The 26,145-nt window shown below is 41.3% G+C and overlaps 1 protein-coding gene across 4 annotated transcripts in view; it reads right to left on the minus strand.

Moving 5' to 3' along the window:
• The window catches only part of gpam (glycerol-3-phosphate acyltransferase, mitochondrial), a 50,536-nt gene that overhangs the window by 10,261 nt on the left and 14,130 nt on the right, over positions 1 to 26,145 (minus strand). For 3 of the 4 annotated variants that reach the window (XM_060939945.1, XM_060939947.1, XM_060939946.1), the window contains exons 8-18: positions 25,598 to 25,734; positions 24,441 to 24,540; positions 23,686 to 23,898; positions 20,101 to 20,214; positions 19,918 to 20,003; positions 17,391 to 17,506; positions 16,736 to 16,806; positions 12,639 to 12,903; positions 10,276 to 10,418; positions 6,873 to 6,950; positions 1,804 to 1,935 (exon numbers count right to left, since the gene is read on the minus strand). In XM_060939945.1, coding sequence (XP_060795928.1) covers positions 1,804 to 1,935; positions 6,873 to 6,950; positions 10,276 to 10,418; positions 12,639 to 12,903; positions 16,736 to 16,806; positions 17,391 to 17,506; positions 19,918 to 20,003; positions 20,101 to 20,214; positions 23,686 to 23,898; positions 24,441 to 24,540; positions 25,598 to 25,734 — 1,455 coding nt within the window. Of the gene's footprint in view, positions 1 to 1,803; positions 1,936 to 3,484; positions 3,771 to 6,872; positions 6,951 to 10,275; positions 10,419 to 12,638; positions 12,904 to 16,735; positions 16,807 to 17,390; positions 17,507 to 19,917; positions 20,004 to 20,100; positions 20,215 to 23,685; positions 23,899 to 24,440; positions 24,541 to 25,597; positions 25,735 to 26,145 lie in introns of those variants that run through there. The other variant, XM_060939948.1, reaches the window with a different exon arrangement.

A 26,145-nucleotide genomic window follows, 5' to 3' on the forward strand; every position in this document is an offset into this window, starting at 1 on the left:
TATTTAAAATAAGTCCCGTTTAGTGGAAAAGTGTTGAAGTCATGGTTATATATACTTTTTTTACACGAAGATATATAGATACACCCACTAGTTCCAAAATGTCTTAACTTGCCAATGCCTCTTAAAAGTCAAACAAAACCCAAAAATAAACTTCATTTGACGATCACAGCAAATGCCCTGATGTGCTCCCCACATGCTTAAATTAAGAATGAAAACTTTTTTTTAAATGGATAAATTATGATGTTGCTAAAAATGGGCTTATTTGGTCGCAGCCATTTGCACTGAAACCAGACAGCCGCCTGTAACGTAAATTACACACTAGTATGCCGTTTCCATCGGTAACACAGAGCCATCAAATAATTTTTGGGGGGGGGGGGGGGGGGGGGGGGGGGAGTCCCAAGTACAACTGCTTTCTCTCTGTCTCTCTGTGCGTGTGTGTGTGTCTGGCTTCAGATGGCTTACATGCAGAGAAGGAATTTCACTATGCTGTAATGTATGTGAGACAAATAAAGGCTTCCAATTCTAAAAATTTAATCAGAAATTCTGTAACCATGTGATTTTTACTGCCAACAAAATGCACGAATCAACAGACTTCACTTTTATGAAGTTTAAATCTCACTCGGCTAGATAACTCGTACACAGTACTGACACAAACACTAGTAACCAATGACCACTGTCATAGCAACAATTCTTTATATCTAAAAAGATTGTTTTAAATCACTAAGAAAAGTGAACAAAAAGTATGCCAAATAAAAATACAAGGAACATTTTTATTTTTTGGGGACACCCCCCCCCCAAGAAGAAGCCCCTGCTCCAAAATCATCACCTTCATGCTTGACTAAAGTTTTCAGCTGACAGATGCACAAAGAAAAAGCCTGTAGGAGGGTTTTATAGTCAGATAAGACAAAAGATTGAGTTGTCTGACCACACTGACCAGAGGAACACTGTACCCACTGTTAAGCATGGTGATGGTTGCATCAGGCTCTGGGGCTGTTTTGCTACCAGTGGAACCAGTGCATTGCACAAAGTGGATGGAACAATGAAGGAGTAGGACTACCTCAGAATGCTACAACATAACCTCAAACCATCAGAAACTTGGACACAATTGTGTGTTCCAACAGGACATTGACCCCAAACACGCATCAAAGCTGGTTGTGGAATGGATAAAGTTCTGGTCAAGGTGAAACTTGCTAAGGAACATTTAACCAAATATTAGTGTGCTGTATGTATATTTTTGACCCTGTATGTATGATTTTGTCCCTGTGTTGAGTTCAGAAAACCCAAAATAAATTAAAACTTGTGCACCAAATTCTTGGTTTTTTAACCCCGCCGACTGTAGTCGGAGGGGTTATTATTTTCACCTGCGTCAGTCTGTGTGTGTGTGTGTCTGTCTGCCTGCAAGATATCTCAAGAACCAATGGATCGATTTGGACCAAATTTTGTACGTGTTGCCAATCACCCAGGAAGGAAACCATTAAATTTCGGAGGTCAAAGGTCAAGGTCATGGCAGAACTTCGAAATTTTCGCCCAATGTATTTTAATAGGGAAAAGGCGGGGTTTGCACTCGTTAGAGTGTCCCTGTCTAGTTTCCTAATAAAGATGTTATACAATCATTCTGCCACAGAAAAAGAACAGTTCAAAGTAAGAAATTACTGAAAGCCCAACATTGCCACAACATTCATGTCTCTGTATATAAACTTCTGACCGCATTTAAAAAAATAAAAAATAAAAAAATACAGCATCAGTTCAACGAAATAAACTTGGCATCATCATATTCAATTTCTGCCATTTTCTAAGGTTCACCTTCAGATACCGGTCCCTTTGCTCCTCTCCAAAGTCACTATCCTCATCCTCCTCGTCGCTCCTCCAGGACAAAGGCTCTGGGAACTTCTTAGGCCAGGGTTCCTCTGAGGGGCTCAGCTCCTCCTGATCCACCTGAACACACCACCATGTAGATGTAGGTGATACATGTCCACATATAGTGTAAATTTTCAGTAGTAACCACCGTAGTCTGCCATTCAGTCAGAATAGATATAGAGTTCAGTCAGCTAGACATATCAGGGCTCATAGAGTAAGATCAGTGCTTGTAATAAAAGCAAAAATGTTGCCATGAGAAGAGAGGAAAGCTTCAAAAAAAGTATGAAGTCCACCAGACTGAACCACATTTGGATCACCAATCAGTTCACCCTCACAAAATTAGGCAAAAATCATTAACACCATTATATACACACGCTCACTGTCCGCTTTATTAGAAACCTCTGTACAACTGCACATGCATGCAGTTACCTAAACAGCCAATCATACGTCAGCAGTGCAATGCGTTAAAATAAACAAAAACAAATTCCATGTAAATTCCAGAGGCTTTAACACTTCAGTTAAATGTTCACATCAAACATCAGAACGGGTGAAGGGGAAAAAAAACAAAAACGTGTGAGCTTTAACTGTGGCTTGGTTGCTGGTGCAGGTGGGCTGGTCTGAGTATTTCAGAAACTGCTGATCTCCTGGGTTTTTTTTTTTCACATGCAGCAGCCTCTAGGGTCTACACAGAATGGTGCAAAAACCCCATCCTGAGTGCAGAAGGTCTGCAGGCTGAAACACATTGTTGATGGAGATCAGAAGAGATTGACCAGATTGGTTTGAGATGGCAAAAAGTCTATAGCAACTTAAATAAGCACTCTTTACAACTGTGGTTAGCAGAAAAGCATCACTGATCATACAATACAATCATACCTTGAGGTGGACAGGCTGCAACAGGAGAAGACCATATCAGGTTCCGCTCCTGTCAACCAAGAACAAGAATCTGAGGCCATCATGGGCACAAATTCACAGAAACTGGACAGTTATAGACTGGGAAAAAGACCAGGCTTTTCAAATCTTCAGCTGTCCAAGTTGGGTGCAACTGCATCAGCCTCAGATTCCTGTTCTTAGCTGAAAGGAGTGGAACCCCATCTACCTTATTTAAATGTTCAATGGTTTGATGATGAAATACTTTTCTGATCACCATGGCTGTAAAGAGTTACTATATACTCCCTGGCAGCTCAAACTTATTTGGTCATTTTTCTCTGATCTCTCTTAAGGCGTTCCACCCACAGAACTACCACTCAATTAAGTGTTGAGTTTACATAGAACGGTGCATCCCCCAAAAAACAAAAAAATCCCCACACACCAAAGACTGCTGGGTGCGTGGAAACCACAGGAGATCAGCAGTTTCTGAAATGCCATCTTAGAATCACACCAGCCCATCTGGCACCAAAAAAAGATGCCATGGTTAAGGTCACTGAGATCCCCCCCCCATCATTCTGAGGTTTGATGTGAGCATTAATTGAAGTGCTTGAGTTAATTTACATGATTCTTGCTCTGCTGCCACGATAACTGCATAAAATGTGCAGTTATAAAGGTGTTCCAAATAAAGTGGACAGGGAGGGCAAGTTGCTGACATCGTATACGGATTGAGATTCCTCAAAAAGCTGCATCATTCACAATAAAAACCAGGAATAATAAACACTTCAAATATAACAGCCATTCATAAATAAATTTCATTTTACAAAACACAAACTCGTTGCACAATTGTTCAGGGAATACACGGTGCAAAATTCCTCATGCTGCTAACAATTCAGCAGTTACAGTTCGCACAATTTGGATTTGTAAAAAAGTAGGCTAATATAAAAGCATAAACTAATGTAAATGCAAAAGCATTACTTCTTTACCAAAGGCAGTGCTCCCATTAGGGGTCGGCACAGCGGATCATCATTTATCAGTGAGGATCTCACCTGGACACACAACACACAGCAGACCATCAAGAAGGCTCAACAGAGACTCTTCTTCCTGAGGAAGCTGAGGAAATTTGGACTGTCCACCAAACTCCTCAGCAACTTCTACAGGTGTACAGTGGAGAGCGTCCTGACAAATTCCATCACTGTGTGGTATGGGAACTGCACAACTCCGGATAGAAAGGCTCTCCAGCGTGTCATTAAAATGGCACAGTTCATCTGTGGAGCTGTCCTCCCCCCCACTACAGGACATTTACAACACCCGGGTCACAAAAAGGGCACAGAGCATCATCAGGGACCAAACACACCCACAACACAGACTATTCACGCTCCTACCATCTGGCAGACGCTACAGGAGTGTGAAAGCAAGGACTACTAGACTGACAAACAGTTTTTACCCCCAGGCCATCAGGCTTTTGAACCACGGATTATAAATCACCATCTACCTCTATATTTCCATCAGGCTTTGAACCACGGATTATATTAGCAATTTTGCACAAGACATTGCACAGTATATCTACCTCTATGTTTGCCTCTCCTTTTTTTTGTTTAAATGTTATCTTCATTTTTCATTCTACTTTTATATTTTGCATTCCATATGCACTTTATTTTTATATATATATATATATATATATATATATATATATATATATATATATATATATATATATATATTTATATTGGTAAGCATAGCTTGGTGGGGCAGTTGCAAAATAAGAATTTCATTACCCAATAATAAACCGCTGTGTCTGTTATTGTGTATATGACAAACATCTTGAATCTTTATGACCCGCATATTTGATTTGGTCTAGGTTTTACACCGGATGCCGTCCCTGACACAACCGTCCCCAATCTATCTGGGCTTGCGATCGGCACCAAGTATGCACTAACTTATGCAACCCCAGCAGCTGGGTATTTTACCTAATCTGCATGTCTTTGACTTACCACAGCACTAATTTTGACTTTTTTCTTTAGTTTGAAATGTCCCTACAAACATTTCACTTTCAAAGTCCCTTGTGCTAGCTTGATAATTTCATAATGGACTGCACAACAAACAAACAAACAAACACTACCCAACCAATCAGGGGTGGGTTTCCCAAAAGCCTCTTAATGATAAGAGCATCCTAACTAGGAGAGTGTGTGTGTTCATTGTGCTGCTCACTCTACCATTTAACGATGATCATGGTGCTGCGATGCTTTTGGAAAACTCGGCACAGTGCAATAATTTATACAGCAAATAAGTAAAAGGAGGGTGGCACGGTGGTGTAGTGGTTAGCGCTGTCGCCTCACAGCAAGAAGGTCCTGGGTTCGAGCCCCGGGGCCGGCGAGGGCCTTTCTGTGTGGAGTTTGCATGTTCTCCCCGTGTCCGCGTGGGTTTCCTCTGGGTGCTCCGGTTTCCCCCACAGTCCAAAGACATGCAGGTTAGGTTAACTGGTGACTCTAAATTGACCGTAGGTGAGAGTGTGAATGGTTGTCTGTGTCTATGTGTCAGCCCTGTGATGACCTGGCGACTTGTCCAGGGTGTACCCCGCCTTTCGCCCGTAGTCAGCTGGGATAGGCTCCAGCTTGCCTGCGACCCTGTAGAAGGATAAAGCGGCTACAGATAATGAATGAATAAGTAAAAGGAAATAAGCACTGGCACTTGTTTTTGTGGAATCAAAGGCAATTTGGCAATGCTGCAAAAAGCTAATTACTTCTTACCAGAGACATCTCAAAGCTGTAACCGCCAACAAAAGCTTTGCAAGGATGTACTAATTTTGGTAATATTTAGTATCTGAATAATTATCTTTTTTATGCTGATGAGAGCATACTTTTTTCATACTTATAAGTAGAAAGTCAAAAGACATTGTGTGTGTAAATTTGAACTGGATCTATGCAACTGGAAGTATATTAAATAACAAAAGTTGTTCAAACGCACTAGTTTAGTACATATGTTGTACTTAAGGGGCTCCACCACTTTGATGTTACATCATAAGACATCAAAATAAAAACAGTTTTGAAATGCAACAAAATCTCTCTCTTTTGTGGTTATCATCAAGTTTATGAGTTATGGAAAGAGGAGCGCAAGAGAGCGAGGATGAGAGAAACCAGCAAGGAGAGCAAACAGCCTGACAGACTTGGCAAAACTTCTCCTTCCCCACTACATATTTGATGTTAGATGTGCCGAGCATGCGCAGATTTTGGCATGGGCAATATGGCTGGCATCATTCAAGGGCCAGCGTGTTGGGGGAAAAATATAATATTGATGAGCACAATCCCATTTCTATAGCTAGCGATCTCCTCTCGTCACTTCGCCATCCCTTCAATTTGCACCGTTTAGAGAAGCCTCACCAAACGTGCGCTAACTGGCAGGATGGGTGCAAACGTCATCATTGCCATTCCCATTGGCTGCTGATTAGAAAGTTCTTCCCAAGTACAAAGGAGGGGGCAGGAAGAAGTTAGGTCTCCCAATGTAAAAAGGGGAGGGGTTACCCATCAATGACACACCTCTAACTTTTTACAGAAACCTGTCCTTCACATCTCCACGGTGGACTGGTTTAGTCTCCTGACCCGTGACTGACAGTTGGGGGATGAGTAACACCTCTGCCTCAAAAAGCAGAACCACTCATGTTTTGGATAAACTTGAGTGGTTTATCCAACCACTAAATTGCACAATTTACTTTTTTTAATTTTGACAAGGCTGTAGGGTTTTGATTCTGGAGTTTCCTTTAGGTCATAAGGACTTAACTAATTATATAAACAGTTAGCTACAGGAGTAACTGACCCATGCATCCTCACACTGAGCACGTAGGCATATACAGGACTCTTCTCATATATTTCCTGAGTGTGCTGATGAGTCATTGTTTCAAAAATCGTGTTGTGTGTATTTCTGGCAGGGGATTGGAAGGGTGTCATAGTCACAGCCAAGTGATCCAGCTCCACCAGTGACTCTGAGGTTAGTTCTTAGCTAGTGACTTTCAGTTGTAGTCAGCCCAACAAACCTCAGGTTTACTTCAGACCTGTGGGAAACACTGATTTTATCTGCAGAAGGGCGGATTATTAGGTAGGTCAAATCTTACCAAAGAGGCGCAAATGCAAAGGGAAGAGTTCAAGAGTGCTTACATCGGTGACAATCAGCACCCCATACTGGATCAGTCTGGTTACGGCATCATGGAAGACCTGGTAGACAGTCTGACAAGGCTATGAACAGAGAAAAGGGCAATCATAATATGCTACATAATCACACACCAGACTTGCAAAAAAAGACCTGACAGAGCAAACATCTGATTATGTTGGGTTCAGAGCAAAACCTAGGATTAAGCATCCATCAGAGGCCATATTCTCAAGCAATCTAAAGCTCTGTTCACGTGGTCGGTTCTTTGGCCAATCATTACAGCACATCATGTTCATTATTATTTTTCCATCACTCACAGAACATTCTCGTTCTTCATATTTATTTGCAAATATAGTTTGGCGGTCGTTAATATTTCTGGGCGGGACCAGGCTTGTCGTACTCAAGTCCAGGACTCGTGACTTGACTTGAAGTTGAGCACGGATGACTCGGACTCATGCATTAACTGCATTCGGACTTGTAAATTGAAGACGAGAACTCGGATTTTTTCTCTATTTTTTTTATAACATCTCATCTCATCTCATTATCTCTAGCCGCTTTATCCTTCTACAGGGTCGCAGGCAAGCTGGAGCCTATCCCAGCTGACTACGGGTGAAAGGCGGGGTACACCCTGGACAAGTCGCCAGGTCATCACAGGGCTGACACATAGACACAGACAACCATTCACACCTACAGTCAATTTAGAGTCACCAGTTAACCTAACCTGCATGTCTTTGGACTGTGGGGGAAACCGGAGCACCCGGAGGAAACCCATGCGGACACGGGGAGAACATGCAAACTCCGCACAGAAAGGCCCTCGCCGGCCACGGGGCTCGAACCCGGACCTTCTTGCTGTGAGGTGACAGTGCTAACCACTACACCACCGTGCCGCCCTTTTTTGTAACATGCCGTAACAATTTGGCATAAGATATTTATACCTACATTAATTTTTGTACTAATTTCGTGCAAGTGTCACACCTGCACGCCTTGGCACATGCATCAGATAGACTCTCAGGAGCGCTCCAGACAGCGGACTCCCTCTCATGCGCGCTGTAAACGACTCGCACCTGCGCAGGATTAAGGCAAATTGGCGCACCTATATAAAAACTGTGAAAACACACTTTTTGAAGTATTATTGAGTTGGGTTGCTGACACATTACCGAGCATTAGTTCCTTATTTGGTTTCCTGATCCCTGATTTCCTGTTTCTCATCTTTGATTCTGCCGAGTCTACGATAGCCTGTTTGTGCCTCGCTCGACCTGTTGCCTGTTTCACTGTTTTATGATTTTGCCTAATGTTCTGGATTGTTTACCTGTCTTCACTTGTATTAATAAAACACACCTTCTGCACTTACATCCATCTCCGACAGAATACTTCGCACTCCCTGACAAAGACAAGCACATTCACCTGTTCATACATCATGTTCAGGAACAAACTAATGTTAATGGCGCTAAAACAGCCACCATCAAATGGTGCGGTTGGAGTTTTGTTCTCGGATCAATAGTGGACTCGACTTGGAATTTTCTTTAACGACTTAGCCTTGAACACTGGGGACTCGAGACTACAAGGTTAATTGCAAGGCTCTGCACAACAAAAATAAATTTCAGATATGAAATGGGCTCACTGAGCACTCATCATTTCTTATTTAGCCATCAAATCTGATGTACTGATGAAATTATTACAAAACCTACTTTATTAACAATTACCTATTTTGCAGGTCATTGGCTTTATCAAGAACACCACCTAACATCACATCACTGAAAAATCAAATTTTATATAGCCTGCTTGTTTCACTACCGTATTGGTCTGGCATTGTTTTTGAGTAAAACAATTATTTATAGTAAATGTACCTTTTATGGATAAATGCTTAGCATTTACTGCAAATATTTATTTTGGGTGACATCACTTCTTGCCAACAATACATCCCTGTGCCTTTAAATGTATATTAATTTCATGGTGGTTGAAAGGAAACATTATTGCCCTGCTGCTTAAAGTGCTGATGACACGTTTTTGACATCTTTGGCGATGTTTTATAACATAAGTAATTCCCGATGATCCATATATTAATTCACGAAGGCGCCTATTTTACAAGTTATGATAAAAAACGCGGCTATTTGAGCAAATTTGACGGGGCTGCAGCACCCAGGAGACGAAAGAGGAGGAGGAGCTATATGACGTCAGCGAAAGAACCTTCCTCCTAACTTACCAGTTTGTTGTTGATGTGACAGGTGTTCAGTTTGTCATTATTAGTATTATTATACATTTTATATATATATATATATATATATATATATATATATATATATATATATATATATATACATACACACACACACACACACATATATATATATGTTGCCGGCTTTTGCTCCAAAACCCACAAGGATGGGGTAAGTTTATTCAAGTTTCCCAGAGATCCCGAGCTGCATGCGAAGTGGGTGAAGCAAGTCAGGCGCACTCGTGACAAGTGGGAGCCCTCACCAACACCTCCTGTGCTCTGAACACTTCGATTTGGATTGTTTTGACACCCTCCCCAGCTTAAAAGAATCTCTTGGGTGTTCAGTTCAGCACAAACGTGTTACTACCATCAGCAGTGCCTACACAGTGTTGCCAGATTGGGAGGTTTCCCGCCCAGTTGAGCGGTTTCAAGTGCATTTTGGTGGGTTTTGAACATATTTTGGGCTGGAAAACTTCAGCAGTATCGATACTGCTGAAGTTTTCCAGCCCAAAATATGTTCAAAACCCACCAAAATGCACTTGAAACCACCCAACTGGGCGGGATTCCTCCCAATCTGGCAACACTGCCAGTATTCCGGAGGGGGTCTACTAGTAGCTATGCCGGATCCAAAGACAGTCCTCCTGTCAGAACATGTGTTGTGAAACGACATAAGATAAAGGTACGTAGAGCTATAGATTCTACATGATAATCATAAATGTAATCATAAAGTCGGCGTGATATCAGTCATGTATTTGCTTGTGAAAGCTTGCGGCTTTCATGTAACTGCCGCCTAGCAACGAGAGGCAAAGGGTAAAGAGGGTAGGCTATCATAGATTCTATTCGGAAGAGATCAACACAATTCTAGACTCCCAGAAGAGGAAGAGCTAGCACTAGAGAGTTCACCGGCGTTTTCATGCGCCATTTCCATTGAGTAGAACCAGAGTAGAACAGCCAGTGAACCGCAGCGTGCTCTTCTGCTGACGTCACAACATGGCCGCGAGCCACGGACCCAGTTTTCTTGCGCTGTGCAATTAAAAGTTGGATATTTGCGTAACAGCAGCTTCTTTTCACGTAATTATAACAGAAATCTAACATGTTTGCCATGTTGTATAGTTTATTTAAGAAATTGCATAGAGTCATGTTCGTGTCATCAGCCCTTTAAGGAGGTTTCATGATGCTACACACGACGAACTTACCAGGGCAACAATGACCTCATTGGAAAGGAAGTGGGAGAGCCCTGCTGCTCGGCAGATGAGTCTCTCTTGGCTGAGCAGAGTGGAGGAGGTGCTGAGTTCACCTTCTGTGACTTGCTCCCTCAGCATGGCCAGAGCACTGCAAGCTAACACAGCAGAACAGCCATACATAAAACTCATCACACATGTGTAACATGGGTTGCTATGCATATGCCATATTCATTTATTTATACCAATCATTGTTGTTATAGTAGAAAGCCAAAAATACCCATAAACAGATGCGTCCCACTGTAATGATATTTCTGCTTGGCTGTGGTAATGTGCTCATTAAATGACTGTTTAACGAGCCTGTGTGTATTGTTACGAGTATTATGGTATTTTTGAAATGACAATGGTAACAGTAATGGCGATACTGATTTGAGGGAGCTTAAAAAACAAAAAAAATCCAATATCATGTGATCAAAGTTTATACTTTTGAGCAGGCACCAATACTTTTAATTAAGCAGAACTTTACTAATGTGACTTTCAATTTCTCAAACATGCCATGTATAAATTTAAGTTCTTGTAACTGGGGGGGGGGAATCAAAACACACACACACACACATAAAATGAACCATCATGATTCAATTTTCAAATCAAGCAAAAATAAGGTGTTTGTGGGCTCCGGGGTGGGGCGACATACCGGTAATGCCAATTTTAACTTTTGTCAAACCTACCCAGGTCTACAGTTCTTCAGAAACCTAACTACATGCAGTGACTCAGATCGCAACAACTGCACCTCTCTGGTTGACATGGTAGTATCACTTTTATGCGAAATACATATCCGGTTATTGTTATTTCATCTCCCCCAAGACTGTCGATCTACCATCACAATATTGTAATATAAATGAATATTATATAAATATACAAATGAGTCTCTGTAGCATTTACGGTTAATTATAAAGGCCACCCAGTTTAATCCTGCAGATTTAAACAATATGGCATTATTTTTGCGTCTCGTTCGAGTGCACAGTAGACTTTTTGCTTCAAGTCGCTCATTCAGCTGAATACAGACAAGTTAAAACACTTCAGAAATGCTTTCAGTGGGAATTCACTTTGTTTATAATTACTCACACAAGGCCCCCCCCCAGTAAATTTGTTTCAAAACAACATTGTGTTATTTTCATTGTGTTTATTATTCCTACAGTAAAAGTATTTCTCCCTGTGCTAGTGTGGACACCAGAACCATGGTGAAGATTCTACACAGAAGTATAAATCGGCGTTGACAACCTTTTGTTCTCATACAAAAATCACCATGTGCGACTCATTAGTGTCCTCTAGTGAAATCCAGCATATATGACTGAGTATCTTTAGAGTGCTTTGTGCAATTGTTTTTTCCTATGCAGATATGGAACTTTAAAGTGCATATTCTGGACCAATTTCGTTTTTTTTTTTTTTTAATATGAAGGTATGTCCCTTTACACACTCATCCAGAAGGGTAATTTTGCACAAGGTCTACAGCAGAAAAAAATAAAATAACAAAACGCGTCTGGAAAAATCCCAAGGGAGTCCGGAGCCAGAATTGTGACGTTATCTGTGGAAGCGCCAGCAGGCTGTGCGAGCTTTGCGCGGTTTCAGTGCACAGCCTGTGTAGACCAAGCGCTCCCGTTTCTCTTTCATTGTCCGGTCTTTTGGAAAACGATGAGTACTAATCCCATCAAGATTGGTGTTGCTACACCCTCCTACGATACATCTGTTAACCATTGTAATAATTACACGATAACGTTGAAGAAATTTGCAGAAAACCACCAGGTCGTTTTCTCATAAACAAACCAGCACTGGCGTAGGATTCAGAAGGAGGCGTCCCACACGCGACGTCACGAAAATCAGTGTTTCTGGGGAAATTCAAATGCAAAGTTTTTTCAGAGGCGGACCAATTCGCCTCCAATGGCTTGATTACAACTGAATTTTTCTGGTCTTGCGCAAGGTAAAAAAACTGCAGAGAATGCTACAGATATTTGACCAAAGTTTAATATAAAATAGGAGAATTACATTGATCTTGCTCCTGCATTTACCCGTGATATGCACTTTAAATAATGCCTGATGCACAGGTTCCCAACCCTGGTCCTCAAGTATCCCCATCCTATAAGTTTTAATGTCTTCCCTGCTCCAACACACCAACTTCATATCAGTAAGGACTATTAACTAGATGTTTAGTTGCACCAGACGTGTTAGAGTAGGGAAACATTAAAATGTGTAGGACAGGGGGTATCCAAGACCAAGGTTGGGAAACAGTGGCCTGATGTAATCAGTCAGACCCTAACTGCAATAAAACACGACAAACTGAACATGACTGTGTGTATCTCTAAGTGTGTAAAACAGTGTACCTATGATGGCATCCGCGATGAAGACATGAAAGAGGCCGTTGCTGTAGAAATTGAGCTCAAAGAGTGCTGGCACAGTGTTGCTCGGGGCAATGATGAACTCTGTATTCCTGTTAGTGCTGGTCACATTCACACAGTTTCCCAGCAGGTTGAGTGCATGCATCACTACGTCCTCGGAGTTCCCTGAGAAACCCAGGTCAAAGTCCCGTGAAAGGATCTCTTCCTTCATGTTGAAGAAGTCCTCCACCAGCTTGGACAACACCACACCCTGTAAGGAAAAGAAATGCTCCATTACCTAAACTATTATCACTTTACTACAGCGTTAAATGAAGATGTGGCTGACATGAGCCCTTTTTACACAGATATACCATAATATTGGCGGAAAGAAGGCACCTCAATATTCCGGCTTTAGTGATTTACAGTGAACTAAATAAAAAAAAGTCATGAAGCCCCACCAGTGTGTTTTTTTTTTACATTGCAAGCTGGCATTCTGCAACCAGGTGTGTCACAACACAGCATCAGTGTCTAGAGTGACGCATGTACATATCAGAAATATGAATATCCCGAGCATACCGGTGCTGCTTTAAAAACAATGGTGGGTGAACGGAGTGTTGAGATGCTTTTGTTAGCCTTGCACATTTATACTGAGCATCATATGCAACATGGAATTACTTCCATTAAATAATTCATGTTTAAGGGAAATAACAGCCTCTCTCTCTCTCTCTCTCTCTCTCTAATATTTATATAAATCTCATACACAACTCGTATTTTTCATACAAACTACAGCCAGGACATTGAGAACCACAACCATGACATTTTTCAATATCCTCACTCGTGAGGATCTCGATGAATTGTTTTGATAAATTTGGGTCCTTTTTGTTTGTGAATGTGTCTATATAATAAAAAGAAAATCATATGTTGGTTTGAAGATATGAATTTATCTTCTCGTGTTGAAAAACCTACATTTTTCATATGAAATGCATCATGGATCTGTGTGAAATATTTAAATAATATTGGCTGGCGTTGAGTGGTATATCAGATATATTCCATTCAGAATAAGTCGAAGATGAGTTCAATATCGTGCTAGCTGAATGGAATATATCTGATCTACCATGAAAAAAGCCATTATTATTCACACAGACTCCATATCAGCATTCTCGAAGGCTGAGTTGGCGCCGTCAGCGAAGTCACCTTCCAGCTGGTGTAGCGTTCATCAGTAGTGTTAGCAAATGCTAATGATAGTAGTCACGCCAGTGCTATCGAGAGCAAGTAGCACAGGCGAACGAGGAAGAAACTAAGATTTCTGTCTCCAGACTCATCTTCCACACACATCACCATAGTATTTTTCACTTAGACTCAAGTATTCATTTCCCTATGTAATTTACTTAGTTACTTTTAAAATCAACATCGACAGCTACACACAACAGAGTGACCTGGCAGCCAAAATTCTCTCTGACCCTGTGTCCGAAATCACTCCCTACTCACTATATAGGGCACTACATAATGGGGACGCCATTTTGTAGTGCTGTCCGAAAACTTAGTGAGGATTATTTACACCCTACATAGTGCACTCAAAGTATCCCACAATGCAGCACGAAAAGTAGTGTACAACCGATGGTCACTAACCAAAGCAATATATCCCATCATGCATTGCGGTCGCGCTGAAAGAAATCAAAAGTCTCAATTTTGATGAAATAAAAGGCAGCGGCAAAGAAAAGTATTCAGCCTTGATTTAAAAAAAAAAAAACTGAAAGATGCAGGTACGTTGTATTGATTAATGTGGGAAATACGCTCCGTATAATATGGATTTATCACAAAAATACAGGCATGTATTTATTATTTTGAAAACCCACCAGCCGACTGATCTGGCATGTTTTAATTGTGTGACAGTAATGAGGTAAATACCAGCGCAACGGACTAGTGTTCGAAAGCGTTTTTTCATTTTAACAATGAGTTCACTATATAGTAATTCCCTATATAGGGAGTAGGGAACGAGTGGGCAATTTCGGACACAAGGCAAATCTTCCATTTTTAACGAAGCAAACGTGGCACCCATGTTTGTTTACAAATCGTCACAGTCGCTCGCTAGTGCAGAAGTTTTACGTCTCCAACGTGTCCCTTTTCCAGTTTTTCGACATCTGTTGGTATGTTTTTCTCTTGTAAGTATGCGTGAAAACTAGCTAATGAAGTTTTGGTAGCCTTTTGGGTGTTCAACGTATCTCTTTCCCAGCAAATAAAGAAATGCTTCCGCACACGCACAGCAGAAAACTCTCTCATTGGATATTCGCATCAGCTCCGATGTGTGATGTCATGTTGTCTTGACAACCATGCAATGTCGTAAACGCTCATTCTCCACTGGGTAGAGTGAGGTAATACCCGTAGGATAAGCGATATGATAACAATATTGCATGCTATCAAACCAAATGAATGAATCCCGCTAGAAGGGAATAGAACACGTTTTTATTCCATCAAAAAAGTGTCCTGGATGGATAATAATTTCCGATATATTTCACTCCCATGATGTCACTCCCAGTGTTTTCCTGCTGACTTGACGTATGTTGTCAAAATGGCAAATCAGTTCAAAATTAAAATTCTTTGAACTAACTTGCATATTTTTGGGGGATGTGACCATATAATATAAAGAACATTACATGGTGGCATGAAGATATTCAGTTTATCTTCTCATGTTGAAAAACATCACTTGTTCGCTTTGCTCACTTGGGAAATATACATGCACCACTTGAAAATAAACTTCATATCTTCGCGCCACCATGCAATATCCTCTCTCTCATAGTGTTTGCTTTATTCTGAGAAATTTGTGAGTTATGTAAAAACGTGTTTATAAATGCAGCTTTTGCTCATGAATGTACTGTACATTTACCAGCAATTTATTGCATTTTACAGGAAAACATCTTTATGAGCTGCATGGCTTAACAAATGTATTTATTTGGGATTTTTTTTTTTTGGCTCAGAGCAGGGATGTTAACCGATGACCGTTTGACCGGTGGTTGACCGAATCAACGTCAACCGGTTAATTTTTTTTTTGGTTGTCGGTGAAAAAAAAAAAATTGTTTTGAAGCGATTTTGGAGCGGAGAACCTGGAATTCTGTGTTGTAAACGCTTGGGGCATGCCATGCGGTGTAAGGACGACAGCTGACAAATCAGAAACACCCATTCAGTCATGTCCCGCCCTCCCGCCCCAGTTAAAGACAGCTGACAAATCAGAAACACCCATTCAGTCATGTCCCGCCCTAGTTAAAGACAGCTGACAAATCAGAAACACCCATTCAGTCATGTCCCACCCCAGTTAAAGACAGCTGACAAATCAGAAACACCCATTCAGTCATGTCCCGCCCTCCCGCCCTAGTTAAAGACAGCTGACAAATCAGAAACACCCATTCAGTCATGTCCCGCCCTCCCGCCCCAGTTAAAGACAGCTCACAAATCAGAAACACCCATTCAGTCATGTCCCGCCCCAGTTGAACACAGCTGCCACTCGGCGAAAGAAAAATAAAGTGTAGACACAGGCTTTTTAGCTTACAAATTACTATTCTGTTTTTTGGTTTTTTTTTAATTATTATTAGAAGGCGCATCGAGTTTAGTCCTGCCTTGGCCAGTGCATTCTGAAAGTATGTTTCGGTCTGTAGCCAACAATGCATGTTATTGCAGATCATATCTCTCCACACAAACTAAAGGCGCAGATGCCGACTTTTTCACGGCTTTTTCATGGACTGTAACGGCATTTGCTTATGTAGTAATTTTAATACAGAATTTACTCCGATGAAATTATTCAGACACTCCAATGCCCCCCCCCCCAAAAAAAATCGGATCTGCATGAGCCGTGAAAAAGGCGCGCCGTTTGCATCCCTGTTTAAACTCATAGGTTAACCGACTTTAACCGGCTAATGAGGCTCGGTGGTCGGTCAAGATTTTTTTTTTTTTTAGTTTTCGCCATCCCTAGCTCAGAGGCGGAACATCACAGACCCCCGTTCCAGATTCAGGCGTTTTATACAGAAAGCAAGGCAGAATGAAGATTTCCGCCTTGACCAGGCTGTGTAAAAGGGGCTATAGAGGGTTGTGTTTGGTAACTGAACCCTCACCTGTCGGTGTCTGTACAGCAGGAGACAGGCCACGATGTGAGTAGACATGATTGCTGAGGACTTGTTGGCGGCTGTGTAAAAGTAAAACAAAGCAAAATTGATCAGTCATGAAATTAAACGTTTTAGGATTTATGATTCACTGCAGTTTTTCTTCCTATTCTAAATGAAAAATATTCAACACCAAACACACTATGATCACGATGAAGGTATTTCCAGGATGGCACAGGAGTCAAATGATTCTTAAATAAAATAAATAAATAAATAAATAAATAAATTACTAAAACACCTGAAACGGACATAAAAGTTGTTGGTCTCAGCATGAAGATGTAGAGCAAATTCAGAGAATACACAATGAAAGCAGGTTTGTGTTAAATTTATATCCAACATTTACAAGCAAGTTGCAATTCTACCCCTTCACCAGATCCTTTCACTCATTGTCGTTTTAGAGAGGGGGGTGGAGGGAGAGAGAGAGAGACACCAACACCACACTGGCTGAGAGCATTCAAGCACAAGGGAATGTGATTGGCTGAGAACACACCACCAGAGGGAGAGCTGAGTGAACGCTAGTAACCCCTAAAAACTGTCAGCCATTTAATCTCTAAAGAAGAGGCTTTAGGGAAAACTAGGAGACTACAGGCTTTTTGAGCACTCTTACTGAAGAGAATGTGCTTGGCCAGGTTAGAGATGACCTGCCTTCTCCAGGGCTCGTCAGACAGCTCTCTGGAATCTGGGTGTTCTTCTTCTTCTCTATTAAACACAGCCTCATCTGGCCTGTGTAAGAAATACATAATTCACCATAAGATAAATGTGTAAGCTTAAACATATAGTGTTGCAAAAGGGTGGAAAGTTTCCGGGAAATTTGAAGGGCCCGGGAATATTGGGAATTTTCAGTTTTGGCATTTATTAAGTTTTAAACATTTAAAAAAAACATTTCATCACCCAGAAAAACAAATTAAAACCCATGTTAAGACTTTCTTTCAATTATGTATTGTTTTGTGCTAGTTAAGAATAGGACATATTGCTAAAGGCCAATTAATAAAAGGCTTTTAGTTTTTCAATATTAGTATTTTCAGATTTTTCAGTGAAAAATTATTATTCTCAAGCTCAATTACCTAGTCCGAGGGACACTTAATAGAAATGCAGTCAAAATTGTCAAAGGTCAAATGCGCATTCTCAAGTTCCCTACTACAAAAGCGTAGAAGGTCTTGTATTCCTTGGTCTCATTTCATTCTCATCTCATTATCTCTAGCCGCTTTATCCTGTTCTACAGGGTCGCAGGCAAGCTGGAGCCTATCCCAGCTGACTACGGGCGAAAGGCAGGGTACACGACAAGTCGCCAGGTCATCACAGGGCTGACACATACAGTGCGTTTACATGCACATCCAAATCGAGCTACTGTCGGTAATCGAGCTAAGGGTCCCAGCAGGGGTGCCAGAGAAATCCAATCCTACATGCACACAAGGAAATCGAGCTATTGTGTGAGGTACATTGTGCACCCGAGCCACAGGTGGCACTACACGCCCCATTGTGTTGGTACACTTCCGGTTGTCATCATGAAGAGCTATTCAAGAGTATAAACAAAGTTATCAGTTCCGTGTTTACAAGAAGAACGACGACGAGGACAGCAACTCCTTAAGCTGAATGAGCATGAACTCTATCTCCTCATTGCTCCAGAAGTGCACGTTTCTACTACTGCTGTCATGCCGACCGAGGCTGTTGTGTTTCCCGCTTGTGGTCTCGTCACTTCCGGAAGGGGCAGTGCTGAAGTAAGTAGCTCGACTACGTAGCTCGATAGGGTTTACATGCACTAAGTAGCTCGGCTAAAAATCGCATAATCTAGGTCGCGTAGCTCGATTACGAGAAATCCAGTTCGGTTCGATTTCAGCCGAGCTAAGCTGTTTCCATGGCATTTAGAACTTCGATTTCAGTCAAGCTACGGCAGAAATTCGATTTTCTGTATGTGCATGTAAATGCACTGATAGACACAGACAACCATTCACACTCACACCTACGGTCAATTTAGAGTCACCAGTTAACCTAACCTGCATGTCTTTGGACTGTGGGGGAAACCGGAGCACCCGGAGAAAACCCACGCGGACACGGGGAGAACATGCAAACTCCACACAGAAAGGCCCTCGCCGGCCACGGGGCTCGAACCCGGACCTTCTTGCTGTGAGGCGACAGCGCTAACCACTACACCACCGTGCCGCCCTATCCCTTGGTCTACTACAAATATTTTGAATAAATTTTTTTGTGTGTTGGGGACCTCTCGAATCTGCATTTGAATAGATTCCTATTAAGTGTCCCTCGGACGAGATATCTAGTAATTCTGAATTGAATAGATTGTTTTTCTAGATTGTACCCTTTGGTAAGAATTAACTGGAAATCGAACTCATTGCATAACAAATAGTGACTTCTAAAAATCTTGCAAAAAACAACTCAATTTTGACCATTTTTATTACAAAATTTAACAAAACTTGAAGACTTGTCTACAGATTTAATCACAAAGGTATCACATCATAAAATAACAAGGAATATTAAAAAAAATTTTTTAATTTCTAATATTACTAGTAGTCTTGAAATAAGTTTTGCTGCTTGTAAAATATATTAGTGCCACTTTTTTCTTTGAATCTGGAGCAAGGCTGTTTAATGCCATTGTTTTAATAGCATTGCAGACCCTAATCATTACTTCTAATCCGATAATTTGCAAGCAAATTACTTGACAGGATATAGTTTACAAACCAGTTGCAAAATGAAAAAGGAATTCAAGTTGTTGAAGTATAACTAATAAACAAACAAGCTACAGGAAGCAATCATCAAAATCATACGTAGAGTTAAAGTTGCTTTTGAAGATAAGTTCTCACAAAGTCTAAGGTTATTGTTTAATTCATTATACATGTACCAGGGAAAACCCGTATTGTTTTTGTAAAACATTTGGTTATTAATTTTCTCAGTTGTTTAATTAGTTATATGCTTGTATGTTCTTCTGAAGAGAACAGAGACCCAGAGAAATATCCTAATCTGAATAAAAGGACCTTATTTTTTTGTAACAATTTTTAAGTAAAGTTGGTTTTGAAAATTCCCCAAAATTCCCATAAATTCCCGTTAATTCCCAAAATTTCCATGGAAATTTTGCAACCCTATAAACATAACAAAAGATGAGTAACAAGCGAAGGTTGTACCGAGCTGCGATGATGGTCGGGATGAGGATCTGCTCTAGAGTCAGTGGGGCTGGCAGATTTCGACTTCGCTGCGTGTCAAGATATTCCTATAGAGAAGTAAATGTGTGGGGGGGAGAAAAGAAAAAACATTTGGATCTTGAGAGGATAGGTTAGTACTATGGGAAAGGTGGAAGGTTTTCTGACCTTGAGAGAGAAAGGCTGAGTGAAGTCCACACGCACACAGCCGTAGTTCTTCCGGAGCATTCTCCACACACCACAGGCCACGCCCCACAGACTCTCATTCTTCTTGGGCTTTCCCTACAGACAGCACTGCTATTATGGACCATGCATTCAACTATTATACGGACCCAAAATCAATTTCATTTCAAGTCTCTCAACTTCACTCATTTAATTGTGTCTAAAAGATCAAAAATGTCCATTTAGAGGAGCCAAGATGAAGCCAAAAACAAGAAGACTGTGTGTGTGTAAAATTCTTTTCTCACAAAGACCGTTCGTTTAACAGAAAATTATGAATATTCTTTTTTTTTTTTTAAAGATTTTTTTTGGGCTTTTTGCACCTTTATTGGATAGGACAGTGTAGAGACAGGAAATGAGCGGGAGAGAGAGAGACGGGAAGGGATCGGGAAATGACCTCGGGCCGGAATCGAACCCGGGTCGCCCGCATTCATGGTATGGCGCCTTAACCACCTGAGCCACGACGCCCCCCAAAAAAAAAAAAATTATGAATATTCTGAATAATCTCAAACATCAAATTACAGGTTACCAGTGCAGTCACTCTCCAGCAAAATGAACTGCTTCCTGACAGTTGGCTGTTATGTCTCATCTCATTATCTCTAGCCGCTTTATCCTGTTCTACAGGGTCGCAGGCAAGCTGGAGCCTATCCCAGCTGACTACGGGTGAAAGGCGGGGTACACCCTGGACAAGTTGCCAGGTCATCACAGGGTTGACACATAGACACAGACAACCATTCACACTCACATTCACACCTACGGTCAATTTAGAGTCACCAGTTAACCTAACCTGCATGTCTTTGGACTGTGGGGGAAACCGGAGCACCCGGAGGAAACCCACGCGGACACGGGGAGAACATGCAAACTCCGCACAGAAAGGCCCTTGCCAGCCACGGGGCTCGAACCCGGACCTTCTTGCTGTGAGGCGACAGCGCTAACCACTACACCACCGTGCTGCCCGGCTGTTATGCGTTTGCATAATTAACATACAAGCAAAGCGCAGCCAAACATATTAAAATAGGTTTAGTCCATTATTCTTTCTCAAAAGACACAGACTTGAGGACAGGACACTTGGAGAACATAATATAGCTCTTAATAACTCCATTTTGGACTTCACTTATTTGAGCATGTGGCTTGGCTGTGAACGCGAACATCATGAGAGAAACCCGTGCCACGCAACATTCAACAATCTGACTGGAAGCCCTATAGAACATTGGAAAGATCAAAACGTCTTTCCGAGCTCTTTGACCCTGTTTACACTCGCGTCTTGGACGACCGGATCACAAGTGCACAGCATTAAATACAGGTTTAAATGACCACCAAGATACATTGTGATCCAATCGCTCAAACCACTTGCCGAGGTGGTCTGGACCAGGGCTTTGAACCGGTTCAAGGAACGAAAACCGGGAACTTTTTCTATTTCACATGGAACGGAAACGAAACCAGAAACTTTATTATTTTTTATGTTCCGGAACAGAAACGCTTATTAAAAATAATGGTAACCGGTTAATACCGGTTTTTATTTCGTTCCTCAAAGTTTCCGTAGCCTACAAATAAAAAAGTCATTCTTCTCCTGCGCAAGTTTCTATGACCTGCTGGGGTTCACTTCCTGTGTGACGTTCGCTGACTGAATGGAGAGAGCGGGAAGGTGGACTACTATCACGTCTCCACGTGATAAGTGAGTAAGTGCATTACTGAGTGTCTGAGCAAAGAAGAGCCTGAACGTTGCAACCTCCCTATTGGCTGTTTGTAAAAATGTATCAGTTGTTGCCCTTCCCACGGGAATCATCACGGGCTCGAGAGACGAGACCTGACGAGTTAGTTCGTTGGTACTAGAACAAAATGTCTGGACACAAATCGGGTTTTCAGAAAAGGAAAGAAAATAAACGGAGGGTCGAAAATACAAAAAAGGAGGCAGAAAATGCAAAACGAGTTTTAAGGTAGGACAAATGGTTACTTTTTAAGGCAGCCCGCCGTGGCTGCAGGCTTTCAGTTGTGTCATTGAATGGTTACTTTTCTGAGGCAGCCCGCCGTGGCTGCCTGCAGGCTTATTTATTATAGCCCATTTAGTTAAAATAGTTGATATAAAATGTTTATAGTTATGTGATGGTTGTCCTGATTTAGACTGGTGTTTTTTTGGGGGGGGGGTTGCGCGATGTTGCACCCGGGTCCAGATTAGGGCAGAACCGGCCCTGGCTACATTTCAGGTGTAGTTTGTTTTATGTATGTATGTACTTGCATAGATGTGTACTTGGTCTTCCAATATGGCGCCTAACAAACTCTCGCGGCGCGGTGACGTCATGCGGTAGCCCTCTATAGGGCCTGACTAGCCTTTGGTAACACACTAAACGAATTATCTTTCATTTTTGGCACTTTTTCTGTTTGTGTAGATGGGAAGACATACTGAGAATCCAAATCGCCAACATTTGAAATACTGTAATAATTGTTTTGAATTATTTCTTGTCTTATTTAATGAAGGTTGTAATAGAATTAGCCTACATTTGGCTTAAGCTGGATGAGACAGAGACATAATTTTATAGCCATTTGTTAAACAGCTGACAGGGAACGTAATTAACCGTTCCGGGAACTAAATTTTGTTCTAACCGGTTCGGGAACGTCTATTTAATGGTGGAACCCAAAACCGGAAACGTTAAAATTCCGTTTCTGTTCGGAATGAACCAATAGGAAAAAAATTCTGGTTCAAAGCCCTGGTCTGGACACATTTGACCACATATCTGTTGTCATATAAATGCTAACGCGTCCCTGACAAGGACATAACAGGAAAGTATATTATTAGTGCAGGGCATGGTGGTTGGTTTTGTTGACATTGTGACAAATTTTCATCTTTTCCTGTGCTCTTCTGCAAGTCACAAATGACTTTGTCCTGCCAATCTGAACAGCTGGAATAACCCATACATGTAGATTAGTTCTTGAAACATTTTTATTTTCTTAGCTAGCCCATGCTAAACAAATCTGGTGCTTGACTGACGCGATAATTGTGCGTGAGGCTCTCTGACTTTCTAGTGGAAGAGAAGTAGGTAACAAAACGTGAACACAAGTGATCAGTTGGACACCTTGGAGACGCATGATAGACACAGGTGTAAATGGTGATGCGCCTCGGCTGTCCACTTGAGATCCGACTGCTCAAGCCGCATTTGAAAAGTGTAATCAGGGCCTTTGTCTCTCATACTATATTCCCTTACCTTCCTTCTTTTGTTCTAACAGAGTAGGCAAGCTGTCAGTTTTGGAGAAATTACATTTGTGAAAGAATATTCTGAAATTTTATTTTATGTAGATGTTTAAAAAAAAACTTTCTACAATTGGTTAAAAAGTGCAAAATGTTACCAAATGTCCTGCTGTTGCATTGCTGACAGTCTCTCCTAGTTTCTTTGTCAGCGTTGCCCGTTTTCTTTCGGTCTCGGTCCTCAGGTAGTCTGCCACGCAGCGCTAAATTTTGCTTTGTGCTTGTTTTTTCGGATGCATGGTTTTCTTGTGACCGAGACCTACTTGAAACCTATTGTAGTGTCTGACTCTTACCAGCTGCTCGCTGTTGTAGTTGCCCTCAATAATGCGGTCGTAGGAAATGCCAACGGGCACGATGAGCACGTCTGGAATAGAACCGGCATGCAGGGTGTCCACCACGATGGACAGAATGCCAGCACGTGCTGGAGACAGCTTTCCACTGCGAGAGCGTGTGCCTTCTAGATAAACCTCCAAAAACTGCTGCTGCTGCAACAACTCCTCTGTGTACTAGCAAAGAAAACAGCAGCAGAGAGAAGCATGTTTAAATTTCAATAATCTCAGCCCAAAGCCTAATTAACTTCTAAAACAAAAATAAAACACATCTTGACAGAAGCAAGAATGCTGACATTTAGATAGAATTAAACATGGCACACAAACCGGGCAACTATAAACACCTAGAAATGTAATCATATTATGCCTTCGCCTTTTTTACTTTGACGCAGAACAACCTTATTATGTAAATCCATGTTTGAATCTGTAATTGAGTTTCATTTAAAATTGTTTAATATCAATCATGTGTACTGCAGACGTTTCTTCTTCAGTCACAAACACTTAGACAAAAAATAAAAGTAAAAGGTGCTAAGACTCTGGCCTGGTGCAATCCTAACTAGGCATTTTCAGAGGCTCAGGCAGATGAGAAACGTCTGTATGGTGCATTATGGAAGGAGAAAAAAAATTCAAAAGCAATTATATTTGTGCAGATGTCAACACAATTAGGGACCCCCCCCCCCAAAAAAAGCCAGTAACAAGCAAAATGTCTGTCTAGTTACCGCATGCAGGAGAGCTCTATAAAGGACATCTTTCTTTCCATCTGGGGTCTCATCCAGCTTACGGCGAATGAAGAATCCTCCCAGTTTGCGAATCAACGTGCTAAAAAGACAAGCAAACATGAAAAAGCAACATCAGCACAGTGGGCTATTCCAGTACCGTTACAAGAATACAGTCCCAGTCAAAAGTTTGGACATATCTAATTCAATGGGCTTTATCAATTAAAATGACTATGAAGAATATAAAACATGAAACAAAATTGTGTTTAACACTTTTTGGTTTACGACAGAACATACATACATGTTATTTACCAGCTGGGAGGTCCGTATCGTGAAATACCGCGACCGACGTCTTGAAAGTAGGGCCTCGGTCAGTATTCAAGGCCGAGGTCATGGTATTTCACCATACGGACCGACCTTAAGCTGGTAAATATATATATTTTTTCTTTACCAAATTCTAACAGAAAACGAGAGCGTCTGAAAGGGAAAAGCGAGCCGAGCCGCCATTTTGAATCCTCATTCACGGCTGTAATGCAAATTGCTTCCTCCTCGGTATACAAGTGCACTTCCATGGCAAGGAAAAAAAAAAAAAAAAACTACATTTTGCCGCCTATGTAGTCCCCTATTTATACAAAATTGAGTCATTCAGGATTCAGCCATGTTTTTGCTCGGTGTTAGCAACTGTTAGAGGTTTTTAGCTTTCTCCTGAAATGTTTTCTTTTATTTCTTCTTCCTCAGGGTAGTAAAACTCGCTTTCGCTGTGAAGACTGTCGTTATCGCTATCCATGCTGTAAAATTAATGCTATTCTCCTGAGAAATGCTGGCAAAAATTTATAAGATTTTTGATAATCTTATAAATAAATCTTATTAAAAAAAAAAAAAAAAGATAAATGTTTGTTGTTGTTGTGAACGAGCGAGTCGCCAGAGGTCCGTGACTGGGGTCCATATCGTAGGATACGGACCCGCTCGCCAGCCAATCAGAGCGCAGGATTTGATGGAAACCGGACCGCGAAAAAAATAAATGGAATTATTTCATAGTTTTGAGGTCTTCAGTATTGTTCTACAATGTAGAAAATAGTCAAAATACAGAAAAACCTATGAACGAGTAGGTGTGTCCAAACTTGGCTGGTACTGTATGCTATTATAAATATGTCCCTCACCTGAAGATGGGGATGTTGAGATTGTTGCCAGCTGCAATGTGCGGGGCTTTGATGTTGTGACAGAAAAGGATGAAGGTGATGAGAAGATAATCAATATGAGACTTGTGCACAGGCAGGAAGACCAGCGGCGCATTGTACTAGAAAACAAAACAAAAAGACACGGTGTGGCTCCATTTGCGTACTTCCATTCTTACCCTTGCCATTTTGAATGCATAAGTGCATTCACACTGAGAAGTATGGCAACATGTAGCGCACTGATCAGCCTTTTACACTGCATGGTACCGACTCGACTCTATTCGCTTTTGGCGTCAGCATCGTTTTCCACGACAGGTGGTCGTCATAGCAACACCATATAAAACTGCAGTGACGTCACCATCATCATCATCATCATTACTACTACTACTACTACTACTACTAACACGCACATTTGCATCTGTGGACACAAAACAGTGCCATGTCAAATTGAAGTTGTCACAATTCATCACTTTTCTAACGCGTTTTGTTAAACAAAACAAAACCACAAAAACAAGTTTAAAAAAAAGTGGCAA

The sequence above is a fragment of the Neoarius graeffei genome, chromosome 14 (assembly GCF_027579695.1).
Source record: "Neoarius graeffei isolate fNeoGra1 chromosome 14, fNeoGra1.pri, whole genome shotgun sequence".
Classification (NCBI taxonomy): domain Eukaryota; kingdom Metazoa; phylum Chordata; class Actinopteri; order Siluriformes; family Ariidae; genus Neoarius; species Neoarius graeffei.